Source organism: Cavia porcellus, unplaced genomic scaffold (assembly GCF_034190915.1).
Source record: "Cavia porcellus strain 051 isolate PalLab524CR breed Dunkin Hartley unplaced genomic scaffold, mCavPor4.1 scaffold_29, whole genome shotgun sequence".
Lineage (NCBI taxonomy): Eukaryota > Metazoa > Chordata > Mammalia > Rodentia > Caviidae > Cavia > Cavia porcellus.
This window is the reverse complement of record NW_026947512.1, coordinates 19,862,346-19,887,044: the sequence shown is the minus strand read 5'-3', so window position 1 is coordinate 19,887,044 and position 24,699 is coordinate 19,862,346. Positions and strand designations below refer to the sequence as shown.

The 24,699-nt window shown below is 37.5% G+C and overlaps 1 protein-coding gene across 4 annotated transcripts in view; it reads left to right on the top strand.

Annotated features, from left to right (window-relative positions):
* The window catches only part of Mdm4 (MDM4 regulator of p53), a 49,957-nt gene extending 25,774 nt beyond the window's left edge, over positions 1-24,183 (top strand). Inside the window, exons 4-11 of one of the 4 annotated variants that reach the window (XM_005005889.4) lie at positions 1,710-1,843; positions 3,328-3,383; positions 7,899-7,966; positions 8,725-8,824; positions 11,609-11,769; positions 14,106-14,255; positions 15,549-15,629; positions 17,407-24,183. In XM_005005889.4, coding sequence (XP_005005946.3) covers positions 1,710-1,843; positions 3,328-3,383; positions 7,899-7,966; positions 8,725-8,824; positions 11,609-11,769; positions 14,106-14,255; positions 15,549-15,629; positions 17,407-17,979 — 1,323 coding nt within the window. In that variant the 3' untranslated portion in view covers positions 17,980-24,183. Of the gene's footprint in view, positions 1-1,709; positions 1,844-3,327; positions 3,384-7,898; positions 7,967-8,724; positions 8,825-11,608; positions 11,770-14,105; positions 14,256-15,548; positions 15,630-17,406 lie in introns of those variants that run through there. The other 3 variants (XM_013157967.3, XM_023567243.2, XR_010044499.1) reach the window with 3 other exon arrangements.
* The last annotated feature ends 516 nt before the right edge of the window (positions 24,184-24,699 follow it).

Genomic DNA, 24,699 nt, shown 5'->3' with positions numbered 1-24,699 from the left:
AATACCAGAATTTGTTTAACGGTATGACTAGGAGTATCACTGTCAGTATTGTGGAAGACAACTCCAGTGACTCCCCTTGCATGCAAAACAAAGACTGCAGCTTTGATTATTTGGAGACTTATTTCCTTATACTGATCTGTAGAGAGCTGGCTATGGTATTTCCTTCTCTCTTCAATTGGCTCTAAGCATTGAAATAAGGCTAGGTACTGAGTACTGAGGTACTGAGGTACTGGTGTGTAATGTCTAAAGCCATTAGGCAGTCTCCTGTTTCCTGCATAGTGTTCTTTGTAAAAGATATGAGCACGTCGGGATGTTAAGAGCTAATAGCTCCGGGAATGTCAACTGGGTAGGAGCCTCAAAGTAAAGAAGCTATGACTCTCCAGAGCACAAGATTTACAGATCAGAAACCAAAGCAACAGCCTCCTAAAACAATTCTGTTCCTACCTTAATTGGATTATGCAAATTGACCCTTCTGCATATTTATCTCTGTGTTTTGCAGAGATGCTCTTCTCCCTACCTGGCTAGCCAGCTTAAGTTACTCATATAATTCCCACCATCCTCACTGTCACTCATCCCTGAGCAATCCTCCTTCACAGGATAAATTCTGGGAGAGGCCTAGAAACAGGGCCTTTGTCCACGCATCCTCATGGGGACTGGACTCAGGACCCCTTGGCTGCCTTAACTGGGAATATATCTTGGTGTCTCTACCTTTGCCATGGGTTGCATTGGAAGTGGTAGATCAAAATTAACTTGTTGGAGTCCAGTAATGTCTCAGTGGGATTGCAAATACAGCTTTTTGGATTGTGAGGAAAACTGGAAAACAGCTTGGATAACTGTATTCAGTATTTGGAATTACAGTAAGTATAATGGGAACCCTTTTAGAAAAATTCTGTACAAAGTATTTAATAATTCCTTAGAAGTTGGAACCTAATGATAAAGATTAACTATTTTGGTCTGTTTTTGTGTATTCTGTGACAAAAACTTAATCATTAAGTAAGAAAATTACTTTAGTCTGCTAGCTTTTGAAAAACATTTCTTTTCAATAAATTTGATTAATCTTATGAAATTTAGCTAAGTGTATTGGCAAAAGGAACTAACCTGGGTGACATAATAGAGGTTATATGAAAACTTCAGGTACATTTTAAAGTTTTGAATTGTGAACTTACCTGTGTTCCTTACATTTTGTGAATTCTATAGTAAAGACTAAATAGACTAAGTATTTATTGAATGTCTACATTCTCTTTTGTGCACATACAGTGCTGATGGCTTATTAACCTTTGTACATTTGCCAAAAAGAAATAAAATGGATATATATCAAAAACCTGGTTATGTGTCCCTGGATTTGGAAAATATTTTTTTGGCCCAGGTAAATTTAAAAAGTTTATTACTTCTGGTAATAGAACAGACTCCTTCATTTGAACTGTTAAGAACAATTTTAAGGGGATATTACGTAAATTAATCACTTTTTTTCATTGTCACATCTTGTCTGGGCTAAAAAGTAGGGTCTGTTGATGGCCAGAAAGATAATGAATGTGGGTCACCTAGTGATTGTTGTGTGACCCTTCCTATGCACCCTTCAGAGCAGGTTACCTGCTCTGACATTTTTGTGTGTGGTGTCTCTCTCTAGCAATCTACCTTAGTTATTTCCTTGTAATCAACTGGTAGCTGTTGGACAGATAGGTGTTTCACGGAATTTCACTCCCTCATAGGTAATGCACTATCTTGGCCAGTATATAATGGTGAAGCAGCTTTATGATCCTCGGGAGCAGCATATGGTGTATTGTGGTGGAGATCTTTTGGGAGAACTATTAGGACGTCAGAGCTTCTCCGTGAAAGAGCCAAGGTAAAAAGGACAGATTGTGTATCTCTGAGTGCTTTTACCTACCCACTTATTCTCTGTGTTTTTAATGACTTATTACGGTTCCTTTAGTGAGCAAATAAGGCCCTACATCAATTAGGGTAGTCATGAAGCACTGAGAATACAGTAGTGAGCAGACAGTCTGGTTTTATGAATTGTGAAACAGTAGATGCTCTTTCTCAGTCAGATAATCTTGCTACTACATGGTACCAATACACTGTGATCACCAATACAAGAGGCACATGAATCAGTAGTGTGTGGCAATTTAGGATGAGAGGACTTTGAGAAAGTGGTATTTGATCTGCAAGCTGAAGGACTGATTCCATTAAAAAGGGTTAGTTTAAGGATTGCTTTAGATTGAATATCATAGGTGAAAGTCTAGGTAAGGAGGGAGCTTAATGTTGCTAGGTGAGGGTTTTGTGAAGTAGTTGTTTGGAGAAAAAAATGAACTGCATGGCTGTTTGAGGTTGATGCTGAGCGTAGTAAGAATAACAGTAGAAACCAGGTATGGTGTTGCCTGTGATCCTAGCACTCAGGAGGATGAGGCAGGAAGGTCACTGAGAGTGTGAGGCCCTACATAGTGAATTCAAGGCTAGCCTGAGGTCTGTAATGAGATATAGTCTCCAAAAAACCAAATACCCCCTGCCCAAATACATAGTATGCTAGTCTGACCTAAGCATGACTTTATCTAGTTGCATGGGTGTGTGGTTATTAATTATTTTAGACAAACTAGTTAGTATTTGAGGAGCCAGTATTTGTTCTTTCTCTAGCTTAGTAACTGCTTTCTTCTCAGCTCATTTGTTTTACACTGTTAAAGAGTCTCTTCCACTTATACTCTATTCCTAGAAGGAAGGAGTAAATCTTCCCTGCTTAGATTACTGTTAATAATGAAATGTATTGTGTATATTGAAAAGCTCTTTAATGTGCCAAAGTAGCCACAAGTGTCTGGGCATTCACGTCTTAATGTTTAAAGAATTAAATGTTTTGAGTTGGGTTTAGTGGCACATGCCAATGATCCCAGCACTCAGGAGGCTGAGGTGAGTGGATCACTGTAAGTTCAAGGCCAGCCTGGGCTACCTAGTGAGTTCAAGGTTAGCCTGAACTACATAGTGAGACAATTCTCCAAATATTCGAGTTGAGAATGTGGTGTCGTATTATCTGTAATCCCGACTACTGATGGCTGAGAGAAGAGGATTGCAAGTTTGAGGTCAATTTGGGTAATTTAATAAGACTTTGTCTTATTATATTTCAAAGAACTAGAAATGTGGCCCAGTGAAAGCACCTGTGGGGGTTGTATCTTCAGTATTGAAAAAAAAAAATACGGAAAGAGAACTCTGTTGCTCTAATAAAGTTGAGGGATAGCATGCCAGAAGACATTTCTTAGTAGAAAACCTCTAATATCTTCAGAATACCCTTTGGAGTTTTTTTTTTTTTTTTTGGACTTAATTTTTATTTTGTTTCTTTAACAGCCCTCTCTATGATATGCTAAGAAAGAATCTTGTTACTTTAGCCACTGCTGCTACAGGTATGTCACATATCTCTTCCGTCTGTATCATAGCTTTGAATTCAAGCGGGAGAGCAAGTGATGGGAAAGCAAAGAGGGGCTTAGGGAGGACGTGCTGTCTGCTGTGACTGGGGCACATGCATTGCCTATCCTGAGGGCATCGTGGGTGGCATTCAGCTTTTCACTGAAAAATTTCACACCTGCTGAGCACAGAAAGATGCTAGGCCTTCTAGACCTAGCGGTTGTTAATGTCCTATTTGCTTCATCTAGTAATAACTTTTAAAAGTCTAACATACAAGGACTTTTTCCTTCGGACATAAATATAGCATCCTAAATGTATTCAGTTAATAACACGCAATATTGATAATTCCCATTAATTCTCTTTGATAAGCCAATGTATGATTTTATTTTCCCCGGGTGTTTTAGAAATTTTTTAAAAAGAAAAAACTTATTTTTGACTTGTTCAAATTAGTCTGACTTGTCCACACATGTTGCATTCGATTGATCTGCTAAGTGTCTTTGATCTTTAAAATTTAATCCTCTTTTTTATGTGAATGTGTATGTGTGTTTGGTTTGGTTTAATTTAACACCTTCATTCAGTAACAAAACTTCTTTTTTAAAAAAGCACACATAATTGCTCATAGTCGTGGATTATAGAATACAGTATAAATAATGATCAAATCAGGGTAATTTGCATTTTTGTCATTCTGAAGATTTATTATTTCTTTGTGATGGAAATATTCAAAACCCTCTGAGATAATTTGAGATATACAATAAATTACTAATTACAGTCACTCCACTGTGGTATAGATACTGCTTTTGTTGTCATGTCCTTCATTTATGGAAGAAGTAGATCATTTGTCCTGGAGAATTTCTCACGTTGAGTTGGCAGATTATATCTTCATAATTATTTAACTTCTTTATCTTCTCTAATTTTGGTAAACTGGTAGTGCTTGAATAGATTCAAGTTTAGATTTCTTTGCCAAGAGATTTTCGTAGGTGGTGATTTGTACTTGTATTGCATCAAGTCTGAGTCATATAAGGTCTGCCTCTCCCTCCCGCTTTTGGTTGGTTAAGATTCTGTGGGCTCAAGTGCTCTTAAGTCTGATCCAGCTGTTACAAAGCTTCCTCCAGAACCTTTCGCCTAATCTGAATGTTAATTTCTTTAAACCTTTGCTTGACTCTAAACCTTTTAATTTCTGCCCTTTTAGCTTATTAGCTGGTTATAGGAAAATGGCTGCTTTGGAGTCTGTCTCCAAGTTGGTGGTATGGTGGAGATGGGTGAAGAACTAGACAAAACTGACATGCAGCTCCTGACTCTCTCATTTTCACATAATGACGCCCCTCCCCCTTCCACAAAGCTCTTTCCTTAGCTTTAGATTGTAGGGAACATTGTTCTTTGAAGAAAGGATATGTAATCTTTTTAAATTGGCTGTGTTTATTGAAGTAGGTGAAAAAGAAATCATTCCAAATAAAGATTTATGCTTTTAGGTAGATTTTGTTCTCATAGTGAAACATGGTTTTGAACTTTTACTGACTTTTTTTTTTAACTGACTTCTTGAGGATTCGTTGCTAGCAATGGAGCCTATCCCCAGTCCCCAGACTTACATTAACTTGAAGCCTACTTAGTTCATTGAGCCATTTGCTTATTTTACCTACTCTATGCAGCTGTGAATTTCTATTTGCGAGGGAAAAGCCTTGTAGCTACTATGGTAGGTTTATTGAAATTTAGTCATTTGTGAAATAATATGGCTTTCCTGGGATAGTTTCTGGTAGCCTGAAGTATATGGAAAATTTTATAAGGACTGATTACTTACAGTAAAATTTGTTTTTTTTTTTTTGTCTTTTTCATTTTTATCGGTACCAGGGAAAATTTGTTTTCTAGTTGATCTGTTTTCTGAGTATCTGGAATAGATATAATTCTCAGCTTTTCACTCCCATTTTCTTTCTTGTCCTTTCTTTGCAGAATTTAACATGTCATATATTATAAAAAGCACTTCTGTAATAAACAGTTCATCCTCACAAAAATCCTGTGAGGAGGGCAAGAGATGAAGAAACTTTGTTTTTAATAGTGTAACTGATTTGCCCAATATCAGATGCCACCGGTGAGAGGTAGAGTGGAGAGTTCTGACCAGCCAGGCCTCGCTCTGCCCACTGTGCCACATGTTGATGTCCCCTTAACTCTTACTGTAACAGAAATTGCCCTCTTCTCATTGTTTTGGATGTTTTTTTTCTCTGAACATTAAGTCTTTCAAATGTTTCTATTGTTTAATTTACTATTTTGAAAAGATTTGGACTTAAAATTTGCAAAAACTGGTGATATAGCTCAGTGGCACAGTGCCTGCCTGGCAAGCTTGGGGTCATGAGTTTGATCCCTGCTATCAAAAAAAAAAAAAAAAGGGCTGGGGATTTAGCTCAGCGGCATAAGCTCCTGCCTTGTAAGCGCATGGTCGTGAGTTTGATCCCTGGTACTGATTTAAAAAAAAAAAAAAAAGAATAAACTTGAGACTTTAAAAAAAAAAAAAGATTGCAGAAATATAATCCTGATGCCCCATGGCAACATTACAATACTAAAACCAGGACACTGCCCAAGTAATTTTTGTTGATTGTCTGCTCTTACTTGCCCTTGGATTGGTGCTTACAGCTGATCTCTGATTTTCATAATTTAGTTCACATGTGTTTTGCATCATTTGAAAGGAAAATAAAAAGTGCTTTTCATATGATTTACATCTGCAAATGCTTAAACTTTAGTGTTAATAGTTGAAGATAATGTCATTATTCTAGTGAAGTTGTTTCTAAAACATTGCTCTATAAAGTTCTCCATGTGTACTAATAAGATGAAATAGCTATAACAAGCTTGGTATTTATATATATATAAATATATATATATGTGTGTGTGTATGTGTATTATATACATATATATATATTTTTTAAACAGCTGAGCATGGTGGTGTCACACTTATCCTCGTACTTTGGGAGACTGAGGCAGGAGGATCTCAGGTTCAAGCCTCACCTGGGCAACTTAGTGGCTTAATGAGAACATGGTCTCAAAATAAAACGACTGCGAGGTAGCTCAGTGCTAAGGTCCTGGGTCCACTCAGCAAATATTTAAAGAAAAAAAAAAAGGTTTCTTTTTACTTAGTAGCTTTCCTAGATAGTCTTTTTGCTTCTAATTAGAAGGTAATAAAGCTTTTTGACAAGAATACAATTGCTTTATTAAAGAACTGCTTCTTTGGCATTGCATGTTAAATACCACTGTGATCAGAAAATACTGATTTTGAACTTCTCAGTATTTCCACTTAGCTAAAAAAGTACTTCTAGAAACAATGTTCTTTGTGGAAATCTTGCACATGTTTGCTTTGTGCAAAACAGCTGAGTTGTCAGATTGGTTGTAGAATCTGGGTATTCTCTGACAGTCTTTAATAGATTAAGTTAATTTTGTCATAAATGTTTTCTTCTTGGACCTGGTAGTGGCTGAGGAACCTAGTCCACAACAGAATTATTTTGTGTGCATTTCAGTTACATATACATATAATGAATGGTGTAGGTCATTAAATTGCTGTAGCTTGTTCTTTTCTAGAGCCAAGTTTTGTTTTGTTTTTTTGTTTTTTTTTTTGGTACCAGGGGTTGAACTCACAACCATGCACCTGCCAAGCAGGCGCTTACACCACTGAGCTAAATCCCTGGCTAGAGCCAGATTTTTATTTGCTCTCTGCTTGAAGTTTCTAAGTCCTTGAAATGCATTTTTCTGTTTGTCTAATGTAATATCTAAAAATTTGTCTCAGGTTGTTTCTTTACTTTTATTGGCCTCGCACCTGCTTTGTCTTTCTGCTTAGAAAATGTTCGAAGTTAGACTTCTTAAAAACTTTAGTCAGTGTTAAGATGATGGGAATTTTAGGTCATAAAATCATGATTAACACTTAAAAATGTAGGTTGGCTTGAAGATGTTACTGTTTTGTGAAGCAAGTGAGAGAAAAATCAGATTTTTACATTTTATAATTCAACAATGTTTTTGTTTTTCTGTGTAGCTCAGGTTGGCCTTGAACTCACTATGTAGCCCAGGCTGGCCTGGAACTCATGGTGATCCTCCTGCCTCATCTTCCCATGGGCTGGAATTATAAGCATGTGCTACTATGCCCGACTTAATGATTTGATACTTAAAAAATATAAATTTTAAAAACCAGCCTTTTTGTTGCTTTTTAAGCAATTTTAATAATACAGAAAATTGTAAAAATACTTTCGGAGCATATTTCTTGTAATACTTTGAAAGCTTGCACGGAGAACATTTTCAATCATTTTTTACTTTTCCCAAGATTATACTTTAGTATTATTTTGAACAGGGCCTGCTTTAGTCTTTAGCATTTTTATCAGTTTTGTTTTGTACCTTCTTGCAAATGAGAGCCTTGTCCAGCCAATGTGGCGCACAGCTACAGGGACCGAACCTGGCTGCAGGGTTGTTTGCTAAGGTCCTTTTTTTCTGTGGAAAGAACGGTTATTACCAGGGAAGGTTTTCCTTTTGTTTTACTTGCTATCCAGATGCTGCTCAGACTCTCGCTCTCGCACAAGATCACAGTATGGATATTCCAAGTCAAGATCAACCGAAGGTAAAATCACCACATGGTGACTTCTTTTGTTGTACAGAGTGGCCCCTTCTCTGTACCTGTGGATCTTGAACTCCCAAGGCCTTTCCCTCGGTATGGTAAGAATTTTGTAAGGAAATGTTCTTGGGAGTTCACAGACCAGGGACAGAGTGAACTTCTCTGTTCTGCCTATAACAGAGTTCCAGTCTCTGAATCTTTCTTTGGGATGTAGCACTTCTGATCTTTGGTTCTTCCAGTTGCGTTTTCTTTGGGTTTGTGTGTGCCTGTATGCAAGTATGTATATGTGTGTGAGAAAGAGCAGCCTTGTGTCTGTCTGTACAGGGGTTTGCAAACTGCTTCATGTATTAGATTATAGCAGGCTTGTTGCAGTTAAGCTTGTGTCAGGCCACTTCCTAAATTTTCCTCAAACTTGGGGAAACTTTATGATCATCTTGGTAGTTGCTGGAGGTTTCATATGTTTTTGCATTACGCCTAATTTTGTAGTAGGCATTATAGGCTTTATACAGATAGCCTGTTTTTAAGATTTCGGCCTTTGCACAGAGATTTTCTCCTCCCCCTTAGGTTTGGGTTTTTTCTAGCTCTGCTCATGGTGGGTTGAGAAGTGTTGTGCTGCTTTATTTGATGACTGCTGTGAACTCCAGAGTTTATTTTCTTGTGCTTAACCCATTGTGTTGCACACTAACTGGTGAGCCAGTGTGGAACTGCTACATCCCTTGGTCTCAGTCATTTCTGTTGCACTGATGGACATCTTTCCCTTTCAGCAAAATGCACAAGGAAGTTCTAGCCCTAGGAAAAGAGTTGAAGAAAGTGATGTTCATATACTGCCTACCTCACAACATAAACCCAGAAATTCTAGAGAAGGTAAGTTTTGGATAAAGGGTATGTAGACTTTTCTTCTTTTTCTTCCCTTCCTCCCTTCTTTCCTTGGGTTATTTCTGAAAATGACATCTATCTATGTTAAATATTAGCTGTAATGAAGACCATTTTAGAAACTTACATAGAAAGCTCAAAAAAATAATGCCGTTTCTGCATCTGCACACGTCTTGCATATGCCCCCCTTCTAGTTCTTTTCTGAAAACCCATTTTTCAGCCTTGCCACTATTGTTAATTTGAAGAGGATAGTGTTCTCCTAGTCCATGACTACCAGGATAGTGCATGGCCCATCTATTAGCTAGCAGGGTTAATTTAAAATAACTGCACATTCATCAGTTTATCACTTAGTACATTGTCTGTATACATGGATTTGGCTGCCTTGGTTATTTTAATCTTAGTACACCCATACATATTTGACAGCTTAGAATTTTTATCTTGGTTTGTATTTACCTTTTGAGGTACACGCTTATTTCCACAGATTTTAGAGTTTGCAAAAAAAATGACAAAACATACTTAGTATCACAGAGCCAAGAATAAGGTATAGTAAACCTGTACTTTGGGTTTACTTGATAGGTACCAGATCTTTACCATCGTGTTAGATGTGGTATATTGAAGCTAAATGAGTTAACTGATAACTTTGGAAGTTCCAGAATCCTACTTTATAAATTATTTTCTAAAAGTATGCCTTTTAAAAATATATAAGGTCATAAATTTCTCAAGGTATTTTATGGTGTAAAAATTTCTAGTATAGTACTTGTCTTCTGCTTGGATTAAAGGCAGGTTAGGCCTCTGACTGTATCCCAGAGAGTTATGCTACTAAAGTATTTTTAAATGTTTACCCTGAATCAGTTTGTTTTGCTAAATTGTTTGCTTCAAAGCATGTTTCATCAAAACCTGAATTTTGGGCTATCTATTCATTATGAAACTATTGCAGTCTGTATGTATGAAATTAAATATGTAATTTTGTTTATTTGAATGCAGGTCTTCGCTTTTTTATCTAAAAGACTGCTTAAAGTATAAGAACAGACTAAATATAAGAACAGTGTTAAAACAACTATGTTGTGTTTGATGGTAATTTGAGAATAAATTGTTTAGAATTTTCTCGAAGGTCTGTAGATAGTACAAAATTTCTGTTTGTGGAAAAATGACCTATTTATCCACTCACAATAAATTATAGAGCATCCATACATGAGCATAACTTGAGTATGATGCCATCTCCAGAATTTGGCTTTTGATCATTTTAATAACAAGTAAAACAGTATTAAAGTTTCCCTGGGCACAGATACATTTATAACAAGCAGAAACAACATAATTTATCAGTAGTAGAGTAACCTTAGATTGTGGTGGGGACCTGTTTATTGCAGAAATCCTTTTAATCATAGGTACCTCAGCATTTTTTTTTTTTTTTTGTCTTTGAGACAGGGTCTCGCTATGCAGTTCAGGCTGGCCTTGAGCTCACTTTGTAGCCTAGGCTGGTCTTGAACTCCCAACTATCCTCCTGCCTCAGCCTCCCGAGTGCTGGGATTACAGGCGTGAGCCACTGCACCCAGCTTCTTTTTCTTTTTTTTTTTTAAATTTTTAATTTTTTTATTGGTACTGAGGATTGAACTCACAACCGCGTGCTTGCAAGGCAGGTGCTTATGCAGCTGAACTAAATCCCCAGCCCCAACCTCAGCATATTTTAATTGTGGTTGCCATTGGCAGGCCTGGGACACTGAGAAAAGGTAGAAGAGAGTGAAAAAGTAGGAAAAGTATAAAATACAACAAAAGACACTGGAGGATATAAAGAAAAGATTTTGTAGAAACAGATTTAATAGTTATTGTATTAGTAACTACCTGGAACATGGTTCACATGTATAGTACAAATTTTTTGCTTGAAACACATTGGCAAGAGACTTACTATTTGTGATAATTCTTGAAAACTCTAAAAGACCCCATTGATCTGGGAAGGATGTGGGTGTGTGTATACATGTGTGCACACATGTGTGTATTTGGATAACTAGAGTTTAATGTTTCTAATGATTGTTACATACCAAAACGTAAGTTACTGAGAAGTGTCCCACATGATGTAAGACTGCCTTGATAACCTTATGATTACTTATTAGGTTTGTACCACCCTGCTTTGATCCCAAGGATGCAGGCTAGTAATGCTGTTTCTATTTGTACAACAGTGGATCAAACCATTATCCAGCATCATACAATGGTACAAATAGTTACTGGGCTGGGGGCGTTCCTCAGTGGTAGAGCACTTGCTTTTGACATGTACAAGACCCTGTACTCAGTCTCCAGTACGAGACACACGCGCACACACGCACACACACACACACACACACACACACACCAGTTATTATTAACCATGTAGAAATCATTTTGCAATTTTTTTTTTTTTTCGTACTAGGGGTCAAACTCATGATCCCTTGTGCTTGCCAAGAAGGCATTTATGCCGCTGAGCTAAATCCCTGGCCCCAGAAATTTTGGAACAGTGCCATTCATTGATTAGATAGTTTAAAGAGTAATAGTTTAAGAGTTTAGTTTCTTTGATAAATGAGTATGTACTTCTAGTGTCTTTATTTACTAAGGAAGCTTAAATAGGAGCAGTTTTGGGCTCTGCCACTAAGATGGATGCTTGATTTCTGGTTCATTTTTACTGAAAGTAGGAATTTCTTTTTATCTATCTTTATAAAGAGTTTGTAAATATTATTCTTGAAGGAGATTCTTGTCTTTCAAATGTTGGACATATATATAATTAATGTTTCCATTTAACTTCTGTAGATGAAGACTTGATAGAAAATTTAACCCAAGACGAAACTTCTAGGCTGGACCTTGGGTTTGAGGAGTGGGATGTAGCTGGCCTGCCTTGGTGGTTTCTAGGAAACTTGAGAAGTAACTGTACACCCAGAAGTAATGGTTCAACTGATTTACAGACCCATCAGGTAAATTTCACATTTGAAGGGGAACTTTTTTGGTTCCTCTTGATACACATTGTATTCTCTAAGAATTCTTATTCACTGCTTTGTCTTTGTCTGTATACTTGGGAGGCCCAAATATGTATCTCTGTGTCCTTACCATTCCCTGTATGCTGAAGTTTCATATCAGGTTTCCTACTTAGCACCTCCACTTTGAGGATTTGACATTTAACCCGAACCCTTGTTTTTCATCTTGTTTCTGTTTTGCCAAACACTATTTTTCCAGTCTTTCATTTTTTGTGAATCTGCTGTTTGCCTAATTATTGCAGCCAAACACGAGGAGATACTGATTTCTTTCAACCATAGGCTACATTTAGATTATTAGCTTTTTATTCAAAATTGGTTATTTTGATTACTTCTACTGTCATAACCTAATTCAAACCATCATTTTTTTTTTTTTGTACAGGATTGCAACAGCTGTAACCGATGATTCTGTTTTTATTCTTGTTCATCTAGGGGTTGAGTCTTTTCAAGGAGTAAAAGTTATTTTTTGTCTTTGGTTTATCTTTTTGAGACAGAGTCTTACTATGTGATTCATGGCTAGCCTGGAACTGATTGTGTATCCCAGGTGTCCTGGAACTTGAGGGCATCCTCCTGAGTGCAGGGATTATAGGCTTATGCCACCATGCCTGACAAATCATTTTAAATGGGTAATTTACATCAGTGCCATATTTCTTACTCTTCAGTGGGTTCAAAAAACAAGTACATTAAAATCTAGATTCTTTACCATGTCTATAGCGGAAGTGGGTCCAGCCTGCTGCCTCTCCTCCTGCCATTCCTCACTGCATGACGTCTAGACACATCAGGCTTATTTCTGAGCCTATAGCCCAAAATTCTTCTCACCCTCAGGCAACTTAAATTTGTTCTTTGTTCTTTGTGGAACATTCTTTCCCCAAATCCTTTCTTTTTTTCTGTGATTTAGGACTTATGTACTCTCCTTGGAGAGGCTGTCCCTGGCCACCAGTGCTGTCATGCTGCACAATTATAGTGGGGTCCTTACCACTGGTATTTGGATCTGTGCAGTTTGAAGTGCTGGCTTTGGCAAAAGCCATACCTAATTAAGATAGTTCTTCTCTAGCTACTCTGCTCCTTTCTCTTTCTCTCTCTCTCTCTCTTTTTTTTTGATGGTTGTTTTTGAGACAGTCTTGCACTGTAGTTCAGGCTGACCTTCAATTCACTTTGTAGCTGAGGCTGGCCCCAAACTTGCAACAGTCCTCCTGCCTCAGTCTTCCTGAGTGCTGTGACTTCAGGCCTGCGCCACTGTGCCTGGCTCTGCTTCATCTTAATCTTTATTCTATGCTGTATTCTTCCTTCTTTTCTGTTCTGTTCTGTTATTTCTTGTCTTTTTGAGAAAAGGTCTTGCTGTGTGATTCAGGCTGACTTGGGCTCACTTTGTAGCCCAGGCTGATCTTGGACTTGGAATGATCCACTGGCCTCAGCCTCCTGAGAGCTAGGAAAACAGGAGTGCCCGGCTTTGCACTTTTCATTTTAAAAAATATATATTTTATGTATGCATTTATTGTCCATTTACTTTCACTGAAATGTAGGCCAGGGCTTTTGTATTATTTACTACTCTATTCCCTTACCTAATACCTAGAACAGTTTATGGGAGGCTGGGGATTTAGCTCAGCAGCATAAGTGCCTGCCTAGCAAGCACAAGGTTGTAAATTGGATCCCCAGTACCCCAAAAACAAAAAAAAAACCACAAAAACAAAAAAACAATTTATGGCACATTTGGTGTTTGCTGGATAAATGAATGGGGCTATTAACAGTGGCCAAATAAGTTGTTTTATGAATGTTGTAGGAATGCATGTCAAAATGCAGAAATTAAGTTTTTATACATTTTAAATTGCTTAAAACTTCAGAAAGTGTTGAGATTAAAGGTTTGGCTTACCATTCGTATTTCTTCAGCAAACAGTCATTGACCATTAAAAGAAAGACAATGTCAGAAGTTGTGAATGTTTTCTAGATATTTAGAAGACCTCTGGAAACAAATACCAAGATGAATTTTGTTTCCTTATGGATTGAGAGTCCTAAACCTTTTATAATATTTAGTACTATTTCTGAATTACTATTAAGATCAAAGATTTCCTAGCATGCACAAAACCCTAGGTTCAATTCCCAATACCAAAAAAACGAAAAAAAATTCCTAGTAGTTAAGTGTCAGATATCTGTGGAGGAAAGGTGAAATGTTCTTTGAAGATGCAGTGTGAAGACCATAGTTTTGGGTTCTTTTGTGTTGGTTTTGCATCTCTGATAAGTGACCCTAACTATGGAAGCTCATGTCTATTTTTCTCTACTAGGATATAGGTACTGCCATTGTTTCAGATACTACAGATGATGTGTGGTTTTTAAATGAGTCAGTATCAGAGCAGTTAGGTGTTGGAATAAAAGTTGAAGCTGCTGATACTGAACAAGCAAGTGAAGAAGTAGGGAAAGTGAGTGACAAGAAGGTACGTTTTGGAAAAATTTCATGTTTGTTGTATTTACATGTTCATAGTATAATCTCTTTTGGTCTCTCTCCCTTTCTCTTTGTACAAGTTACATAATCCCTCCTTTATTTTTAATCTTTCATTGTATCAAACTGTAAGTTCTATATTGTTAATCAGGGCTGCCTTGAAGTAAGGTGAAGTTCATGGTGAAGTTCCTGCTTCGTTAGAAGCTATAAGCCACTGTGTTCCTTACTGTTTACCCAATCTTGTACTGTGAAATGTTATTTTCCACCTTCAAAATCTTGCTTTGCTAAAAAGGCAAGGTTCTGAATTGTCTCAGCATTTTTCATGACTAAATGGGAAGATAGGTGATTTTTTTCTACCTATTCTAGAATTGGGAGAAAAGAGGAAATGAGAATTTTGAATACAATATGGTATGAACACACCAAATTGAAGTCATAAAAGGCTGAATGTTCAAGTCTCAAAAGAAGTTTGGCATAGACCTAGTGCCCAGCATGTCTGTTTTCAGTAAACAGCCTTTGAATAAATATTGTGGGAAGATATGCTTGAGTTGGGTTGTCTTTTTCACCCATTCATTTATGGGATATATAGGAATTTTGACTGCTTTATAGCTTGGGTTCTCTTAGACTAGTTAGTTGGAAGGAATGCTGGTGGCAGAAAGAAGACAAAAGTGAAATTTGGAAACTTACATGTAAGAGATGGTTGTTAAAATACTTTTGTGAGAAAGTTGTTAAACAGAAGTTCAGAATTGTTTCCTAGTTATTTTTACTCCATTTATTGAACTGCAAAACTGTAGTTTTAGGTTTTAGCATTTTAAATTCTAAATATTTCTTTTGTTTCCTGGACTGTGGAGGTTTTTATAAGACAACCAGAGTAATAACTAGTTTTACTCTTGAGTCTGAAAAGTAAAACTTTTAAATGCTTTGTTTTGATTCTTCATTGTCTACCTGGATTCCCAAGATGAAAATTTTCTCCGTAGTAATTTGTAGCATTTCTACGCTGATATTATTTATTTTTCTTTAAAGTTGTAAATTTGGACACTTTTTTCTTCTGAAGGTAAAAGATACTTGGAAACCCTCTGGATGCTTTTCGATCAGGTGTGCCACTAAAATGCTAGCTAAATGTCTGCAGAATCATGTTTTTGGTCTCACATTTAAGGTATCCCATGTTAAATGTTAGTGATGGAGGCAGAATGTGAGTTTTAAACTAACACTGTTTGTCTTTTTCTTTCAGAATATAATAGCCTCAACTAAAACAGATAAACTTTAGTAATGTGATGTGTTTGCTTCACAGATGATTGAAATGGGAAAAAATGATGACCTTGAGGACTCCAAGTCCTTAAGTGATGATACTGATGTAGAAGTTACCTCTGAGGTATGAACACCTGATAAGGCACTTTTGCACTGACCATATCTTTAGGTGATGTAATCCCAGTGTTTCAGTTGTATTGAGGATGCCATTTTTTCCTGTTTTCTGTTTTTCCTAGCTGCTAAGAGATAGTGAATTCTTTACATCTTGTTAGGGTTTTTCGTTTTGTTTTGTTTTTTCTGAAATTTGAGAAAAGGATAATGTGGTTGGCATGGATAAGGAGGAGACTATATTTTGCTATTTGAGAATAGAAACACTTAGGGTTGTCCTGGTGTTGGTCTTCCATGTTCCCTCTACACTGCTGTTGACCATCCTAATTCATTGCACATTATCTGGCTGTGCATAGCGAAGTAATGAAGTGTAATGTGTTGGTCTCGTAAGTTCTCTTGACCATAATGGAAATAGCAGAGATAGATGTTTCCGTCTTAATCAGACTTCTGTGGCTACTTGCGCCTGGAAACCCTATTAAGCAAATAGCTTGTATTTCATTGAATCAAAGATGCCATTAAACTTAATAAGCCCTTTTATTTTATGTACTATTAAGGAACAAAAAGTGATGCCAGTTAAACTGTAACATACCATCAATTAAAAATTCCAGCTCTTCATGAAGTTCCTTCATGAGTATAGCATTTCATGAGATTGGAGGATCATAAATTGGTGAGAGTGTTTTGTGACTCTGGGGAGGACCCTCATTTAACACATGGTTGTATCGCTGCCTTTTAGTCTAGAGTGACAGTTGAGTTATGATTTCTAAACCTGAGGTGCTTGGCTTTGTCCTGAAAGGAATGAAATCTGCCTGTGTCAAATCATTGATCCTGTCAGAGGCAGACCATTACTCACATTAAATACTCACGACTTGTTCCAGGTAGCTACTTTTGAATTAAGCAAGACATTTAAAATTTATTGAGTTCTAGCATCTCCTAATTGGAATATTTGAGAAGTAGGGGTAAATCTAGTTGGAATTCAAGGATAAAGATTCTCAGAGTGTGTGATTTATGCATACAGTTTACTTTTTGATCCTCAGAGCAGTGAGAGAACATTTGTAAAATTGAGTAGTTTTCAAATCTCATTTTAGTTTTAATTCCCTCTTTGCCAAGTTTATTTTTTGTTAGTAGGAAAAAAGGAATATCATCTCTTCTTTGTTACCCTCATGCTGTATAAAGATATAAATTATGCTTAGAAAAGTGCCGTAGGCCAGGGATTTAGCTCAGTGGCATAAGCACCTGGCAAGCGTGAGGTCAAGTTCGATCCCCATACCAGAAAAATAAAAAAAAGTGCCCTAAAGAAGGTAACATGGAAAACAAACAATAGAAGTTTCACCTGAACTGGATGAAAAGCCAAAATAATTTAGCTTTTTACGCCTCTTCTGGTACTAGAGATTAAACCCAGGGCCTTTGCTCTGAGAGACATCCCTTAGCATTCTTTTAACATTTTTATTTTGAGGCAGTGTCTTGTTAAGTCGCTCAGGCAGGAATTGAACCTACAGTCTTGTTGCCTCAGCCTCTCAGAGGGCTAGGAATAAGGAATGTGCTGCTTTAATTTTCTTCTTGCTTTTTGAACTTTCTGCATCATAATTTGGCTTGAAAATAGCAGTTGTAGCACTGTCAGTGTACAGTTTCCGAACACCTGCTTCCATGTGGTTGTAGAATTTGTTCAAATACTGTGCTGTATCACTGCTATGGGATGTCTGCCCTCTTGCTAGTTTAGTGTAATGATAACATGGCCCATCATCTCAGTATCATGGTCACTGCTTAGTGTTAATTAGCTGAATTTGTCTTTGTAGGATGAATGGCAGTGTACAGAGTGCAAGAAATTTAATTCTCCAAGCAAGAGGTACTGTTTTCGTTGCTGGGCCTTGAGGAAGGATTGGTATTCTGATTGTTCTAAGTTAACTCATTCTCTGTCCACATCTGATATCACTGCCATACCTGAAAAGACGGAAAATGAAGGAATTGATGTCCCTGATTGCCGAAGAACCATTTCAGCTCCGGTTGTTAGACCTAAAGATGTACCTGTCAAGGAAGACAATTCCAAACTGTTTAATCCTTGCAGCTCAGTGGAATTTTTGGATTTGGCCCACAGTTCTGAAAGCCAAGAGACCATCTCAAGCATGGGAGAACAATCAGATAACATTTTTGAGCAGAAAGCAGATACAGAAAATATGGAGAACTGCCAGAATATCTTGAAGCCATGTAGCTTATGTAAGAGAAGACCACGAGATGGAAACATTATTCATGGAAGGACAAGCCATCTTACCACTTGTTTTCACTGTGCTAGACGTCTTAAAAAGGCCGGGGCCTCGTGTCCTATTTGCCAGAAAGAGATTCAGTTAGTTATTAAGGTTTTTATAGCATAGCTGGATCCGGAAATACTAGAGGACCAGGTCATATCTCAAAACATCAGTGTTGAGCCTGTCTGCTAAGCATGATCCATTCTCTTGTTTATTTATTCATTTAAACATTTGTGTTCACTTTTGCTTATAAACTTAGGGAATTTGAGACTCTATAGTTTAGAATTATATCATCAGTTTGGAGGCATCACGAATACAAGGTCAAAATACAAATATATAAGCTACTTCATTCTCCCTTCAGAAATGAAAGTCTGAGAGGGAACAACTGTCAGAGTGAACTTAAAACTATATTTATTCATTCAATGAGCAAATTATCTGGGAAGCAATTGTTTCTTTAATTTTATGTCTTTCTTTTTTCTTTTTCTTTTTTTAGTATCAGGAATTGAACACAGGGCCTCATGCTTGCTAGGCAGGCGCTATACCACTGAGCTCCATCCCCGGCCCAAATTTTGTTTCTTACCTTCCTGTTATATGTAATGTTCTGGCTTCAAAGTCCAAGGTAGTTATTAAACAGAACTAGGGCTAACATTGAAAAAGCAGGTTATCTGACCCATCAAATTGAGAAGTGCTGTGAATCACTTGTGTTATAGTAAGGCTGCTTAGTTCTGCTAAGCCAAAGTCAGTATGTTTCGTTTTTTGGTATTGGCTTTTTGAGTGCTGAGAAGAACCCATTTCAGAATTAACCAAATCACACTAAACTTTTAATCAGAAAATGTCTCAGTGCATATGTGAGTGTGCAGTTCTTGGCACAGCCTTCTCAGTTGTTACTTCTGAAGAGCACAGTTTTATCTAAATACTCCTCTGGCTTCTTTATGCTGAGTGTCTCTGTACATCTCCAGGTGCGTTTCGGTCACACTTGGAGGCAGTGGCCTGTTGTAAGGTTCGAATGAGTAATAGGGATGATAGCATTTATGGCAAAGGAAGTAATTAGGAGAAATTAATTTGTAATTCTTCTCAATCATCTTAGGCCACATCAATTTTAGGAAAATATAGAAAATGAAAATCTTTAAGTTGATTTATTTAATGACATTTATGTCTGCTTAACCCATGGAAAAATCTGGTGTATCTTAGGGATATGAATTATATCATTGAAGACAAAAGTCCTAGAAAGTTGGCCTTAAGTTGTAAGAATCTCCTGGGTTCTTGTTAAAAGTACTCAAAGCTCCAGAGACTTGATTATCCCTACCCTATAAGGGAGGGCTTTTCTTTCACATTCTTGTAGATCTGAGACAGAAAATAGAACAGGATGCCTGGTCATATCTACTTTATAAAAGATAAATTTTCTTAAAATATCCTGATTTTTTTGAGGGAGTGAGGTTTGATTATTTTGAGACTGTGTAGTGCAGGCTGGTTTGAACTCATTTATATAAACCTGGGTTAGCCTCAACTTCAACAGCAATCCTCCTGCCTCAGCCTCCCAAGTGCTGGAATTATAGGTGTGGTTTTGGCAAATTTTCTGAATTTTAGAACTGTAGAGCACTCAATTATTTAGTTCCTCTTTGCATGTGAAGCCACAATGACATAGCTAGTGGTAGAGGTATTACTAAAATCCAGATGTCTTAACTAGTAAATTTTTTTCTTGCAATGGTACTGGGGATTGAACTCAGTGTCTTTCCCATGAGCTACATCCCCAATCCTTTTTAAATTTTTTGAGACTAGATCTCACTGGGTTGGCCAGGCTGAGTTCAGTCTTTCAATCTTCCTGCTTCATTGTCCCAAAGTGCTGAGATAACAGTTGTGTACCACTTTGTTTATTAAATATTTTACATGGTGGAACAAGAAAGAAGCTTAAAATACAGATTTTCTAATAATTGGTGCTAGAGACTGTTTTGTAGCCAAAATGAGACTCTAGAGAGAACAGTGTTTTTTAACACTTGTTAAAAGAGAAACTGTAAATGTCAGGTTTAGCTAATCAGAACATTACGTGTCACACTGTGAGAGCAAGTAAGGGTAACAGAGTGACCTGGGCATTCTGTCCTGGTTAGTGAAGCTCAAGCCTGGCTCTTTAGGCATTTAAGGGTGAGTATTTTTCTTCTTGTAAGCAAAACTATTACTTTGAGTTAAACTGTTTGTGAGAAGACAGTGAATAGTTTAAAGCTTTAGAAAGTCAAATTAGTTTTCTCCCTATCTTCTCCCCACAGCACTCTTACAATGGATAGCTGTCAGTTCTGTTTGATTTTTACTAGTCAGGCACCTTTGTGATAAAGTGGAGAACAGAGAATTAGGGGACTGCAGTTGTGGCTCTAATCCCCTTATGCAAACTCTCAACTTTTTAAAGAAATACACATTTCTTTAAACCTAACCCTAAAGAAATACACATTTACCTCTGTAGGTATGTCATGGTAATATTGGTCCATCCCTACCTAGCACTGAAGCCCTGTAGGCCACTCATCTTTCCTCCTCTTCTTGTTTGCTCACCTTAGTTTTCACTATCCCTCTTACTACCAAGTTCTTGTCTTAGAAGATGCAGGTGTAAGTTCTGTTGTATGCTGCTGGGAATACATGTTTGAGTCAAACCTTGTGTTTACCTGTAGGAAACTTCAGACCATCTTCTTAGTCTATTTTTGCCTACCTGGCAAACAGAGGCAGGGGCAGTTTTGAGACAGCACCTTGCTAAGATGATGAACTGTCCTGGCTGGATTTGTTTTTGTCCTCCTGCCTAGCCTCTCTGGCGTTGTAGTCATATGTTACCACAGCCAGATGGTTTTGTTCTTTTTTCATTTTTAAAAAAATTTTTTCTTGTCTTTTCTTTCTTTTCTTTTTACCTTTTGATTTTTGAAAAAGTGTCTCATTATGCAGTTCATGCTAACCTTGACTCACTATGTAGACCAGGCTGGTCTTGAACTTGCAGTGATCTTCTTCCTCAGCATCCCGAATGCTGGCTTTACAGGGTGTGCCACCACACCTGGTTTTGCTTTTTTATTGCCACCGGGTTACACATATTTTTAGTCTCTGCTACTAAAGCCAGTTACAGTTTGTATGTGAAATCTTTAAGAAGTTTACTTCAGTAGCATATACTCACATTATCTTTTATTTGTAATTGTGGGAACATAATGCTCTGGTTTTCCACAGTTAGTGCCAGTTTTTCTATGTTTATCAGCATTCTACTCAGTTTGTCACCATCTGACTCCTTTTATTTTCAGATGTCTTCATTTTGTGTGGCATCCCTTGTTAGTGGCAGGCCACACTTTAGCTGAAATCCTAATTGTGAGGACAGAGCTTTTAAAATAGATGTCGTTAAGAGCTCAGCACTTTCTGCTGTGTCATGCCATAGGCTGAATAATGAAATCACACTACACTAGCATTACAATTCTTATTTCAGATCCCATTTAGTTAGAGTTTATGATTGTGTTATCTTGCACAAAAGGTCTCGGCCAGAGATGATAAATCATTAGAAAGTGTTTCTTAGATTACAGCAGGAAGACTTTCCTCACAGTAACTCATTGTCCTTACAGTATGCCTATCAATGCTTCTATGCTCTTGCATTTAGGACTTGAATTAGACTCAAAACCTGTTGCTGAAGCCTTTAACCTGGTATCATTTTCCCAGAGTCTGTCTAGGGTCAGCTCAGGTTTGTAGTCGCAGGCTAGAGCAGTGTGTGGGCTGCTGCCCAGGCCAGCCTCCAGACTGCCACGAGCTTGTGTCATATAAACTGAATCACTGCCAAGTGCCTGAAATAATGGTATTGTGTTTTATTTTAATTTATTATACTTAGATGTCTGTAATACTTTGTAGAATATTATTTGGTTTGAATTTTTTTAAAGGCTGAGAAATCTGTAATTTTTCAATGTGTGCTTATTTGTGCAACGTTGGCTTCTTTGAAAAGTCATTCGTGAGAAATTGGTGAATGTTCTTGCGTTCTACAGAGCTATTGTAATGTTACCTCTGTTCATTTGAGAAAGGAAACTCGCTAAGCAGTTATTTGGTATTTTTATTTTTTTCTGCAGAGTTATGTGAACTTCTAAAAGTATATAGCATTAGACACTGTGAATCTTTTGTTTCCATGTAGTCCATTATGTGCTTAAATTGTTGAGGCTGATATTCTAGGGAAGAGTTCATTTTACTGGCCCCTCATTTGTGAGTATGCATCTGTGTGCACCCACAGGATCAAGACAAAGCCACCTTTACTAAAAATGGCTGTAGACTAGGGCTACCTGTGTGTAGAATCTGCATTTCAAAGATACAGGAACCTGCATGCTCTCTGCTGTGCCAAATTAAAATCTACAGTGTTTACAAATGTCAGGAAATTTGCACTGCCATATGGAATGGTGAGGTTACTTTGCTGGAGTTTCTCAGATTTATGAGTAGACAGAGCTGCAGTTTTAACAAAGGAGGAGAAATGTTGGGGGCTCTAAGGTTCCACTGGAAATGAGTATCTGAGTTAGTGAGTAAAATGGCTCTCTAGTTTGAAGACAGGTTTTTTTCAGATTGTTTTAAGATGCTCTTTCTGTTGGCCCAGTTCACCTTGTTACCTAAAATGGCTGTGCTTATGTTCTTCCTTTTCAGGAGTCAGTGTATATCTGATCCTGTAGGAGAAGATTACATAAACATTTTGAGTTGATTGATATAATGAATGTGCAATTAAAGGAGGCCATTATTGATGAATATGGTATTGTTACAGAAACTGTTGTAGTAAACCTATAGTTGTGTTTATTGAGTCTTCATCGGCAGGCTTTTGAGTGACTGAAAATGATACAGAAAAACCAGCAAGTCTGTAGGAGATGGCTAGTGTTTCTTGGCAGTCTGTCGAAATCCACCTGCAAGCTGTTACTTCTGTATGTAGGGTCTTCATTTAATGACATGTGGGAGTGCAGCTTAGCTGGTAGGAGCCCTTTCCTACCCCATTTCTTAAGTGGAGATTGAGGTTAGAGATACTGTAAAAGTGACAGGTAGCACACTCAGAGCAATTTCTTAAAGTTGCTGTAACTTGGCAAATGGTTCATTGGAAATTGATGTTGCCATTACACCACATGAGCATTTATCAGAGCATTTAATTTCTTATCCAAAGGTGTTAATGTATTTAAAAAGCAATAAGTACTTTGATGTCCGTATCCTTCCTCCTTTACTTTTCCTCTTAGGTCCTCTGAGTTCAGAGTTACCTGTTTCTGGATTTTTTTGTCATTTGGGTTTTGGTGTTTTTGAGATAGCCTATGCCTGTGCTGTCTAGACTGCCCTCGAACTCAGTATGAGTCCATGTTGGCCCCTAACTTGTAATCCTTCTGCCTCAGCCTCCCAAATGCTGGGATTACAGGTGTGTGCAATCTTGTGTGCTCCAGCTGTGGACTTGTGTCAGTTTTTCTTATTTGAAAATTAGTTTCCACATCTGCCTTTCCTACCTCATAGCTTATGATGGAGATGAGCAACTATAAAATCTGTAATTGCCTTGAAGAAGATACAAGAACCTGTTATACTGTTGGTAAAGCGAGCTCTGTGGTTAATGTTCAGAGTCCCTTGTGTCCTGGAAACTGAACACAAGTGCTTCTTTATGCCTGCCTAGCAGGGCCAGTGTTGCTTACTATGACTCTCTTATCCGTGCTTCTAGCTCTGTCCCTTTATATAAGGCTTCCATTTTTTTCTTTTTTCCTGGGGATTGAGCCCATGGTCCTCCCCACTAAACTACCCCTACCCTTTTAAAACATTTTTATTTATTTTTGAGACAGGATCTCACTAAGTTTCTTTATTGCTCAGGCTACGCATGAACCTGGGATCCTCCTGCTTCAGCCTCACAGAGTGCAGGGGTTACAGGTGTGCATCACCATGGCCAGCTTCATATATAAAGCCTTTGCTTGGAAAACAGTTGTGCCTCCAGGTGTTGTGAGAGAAGTGTGTAAGTTTGGATGACAGCTTTTCTCCTGAGAGAACTGCCTTGCTGTGGTCTTAAGTTGGAACAATTCTTCCTATGTACACTTGAGTAGGTGGTATAAAGTGCACTGCCCAAGTACACAGAGAACAGCCAGTTTTCCACGTATTTCTAATGAGAGTCATAGTCAACAGGAGCAGCAGATGGGGTTTCCTAAAATGGGAAAGAAAAGGCAATATAAAATAACTTGAATTAGTGGCCCACTTAACTAAATGAAGACAATTTCTTGTGTTCTTGCATAGTTTTTATGAATGCCACTAAAGACAGTAGCTGTATACATTTTGGTGTTTGCACTATGTAATGCTTTTAATGCCTTTGATTTTATTTGTAATTAAATATTTTTATTTTCACTTTGTGTTGTCATTATTGGGGAAATACATCATTTTGTTTAAGTGTAACTAAGCCTCATTTTTCTGGGTCTTTGATCTGATTTATGCCTGCCTGAGGTGCCACTGAGAAGTTATTGGACTTAGAAACAGTAGCAACTTTCCCTCAAGTTACCTATTAGAGTGATTGCTATATTTCACTTTTAAGTTCTTAAATCTAAAAGAAACATTTAAATTTTGCAGTTTTTTGTTTCTGAACAGAGGCCTCATACGTACTGAGGAGATTCTATTTAGGCTACATTCCCAGCACTGTTGTCAATTTTTTTGAAACAGGATCTTGCATTTGCTTGTTGCTTAGGCTGGCATCAAACTTGTGATCATCCTGCCTCAGCCTCCCAAGAAGCTAAGATTACAGACTGGTACAACCACACCCAGCTGCAGAGTTTCTTGTTTTGAGACAAGATCTCACTGAATAGTTTATCTTAGTTTTTTTTGTCTCATTGCTGAAGCAAAATACCTGACATACAACGTTAAAGGGGG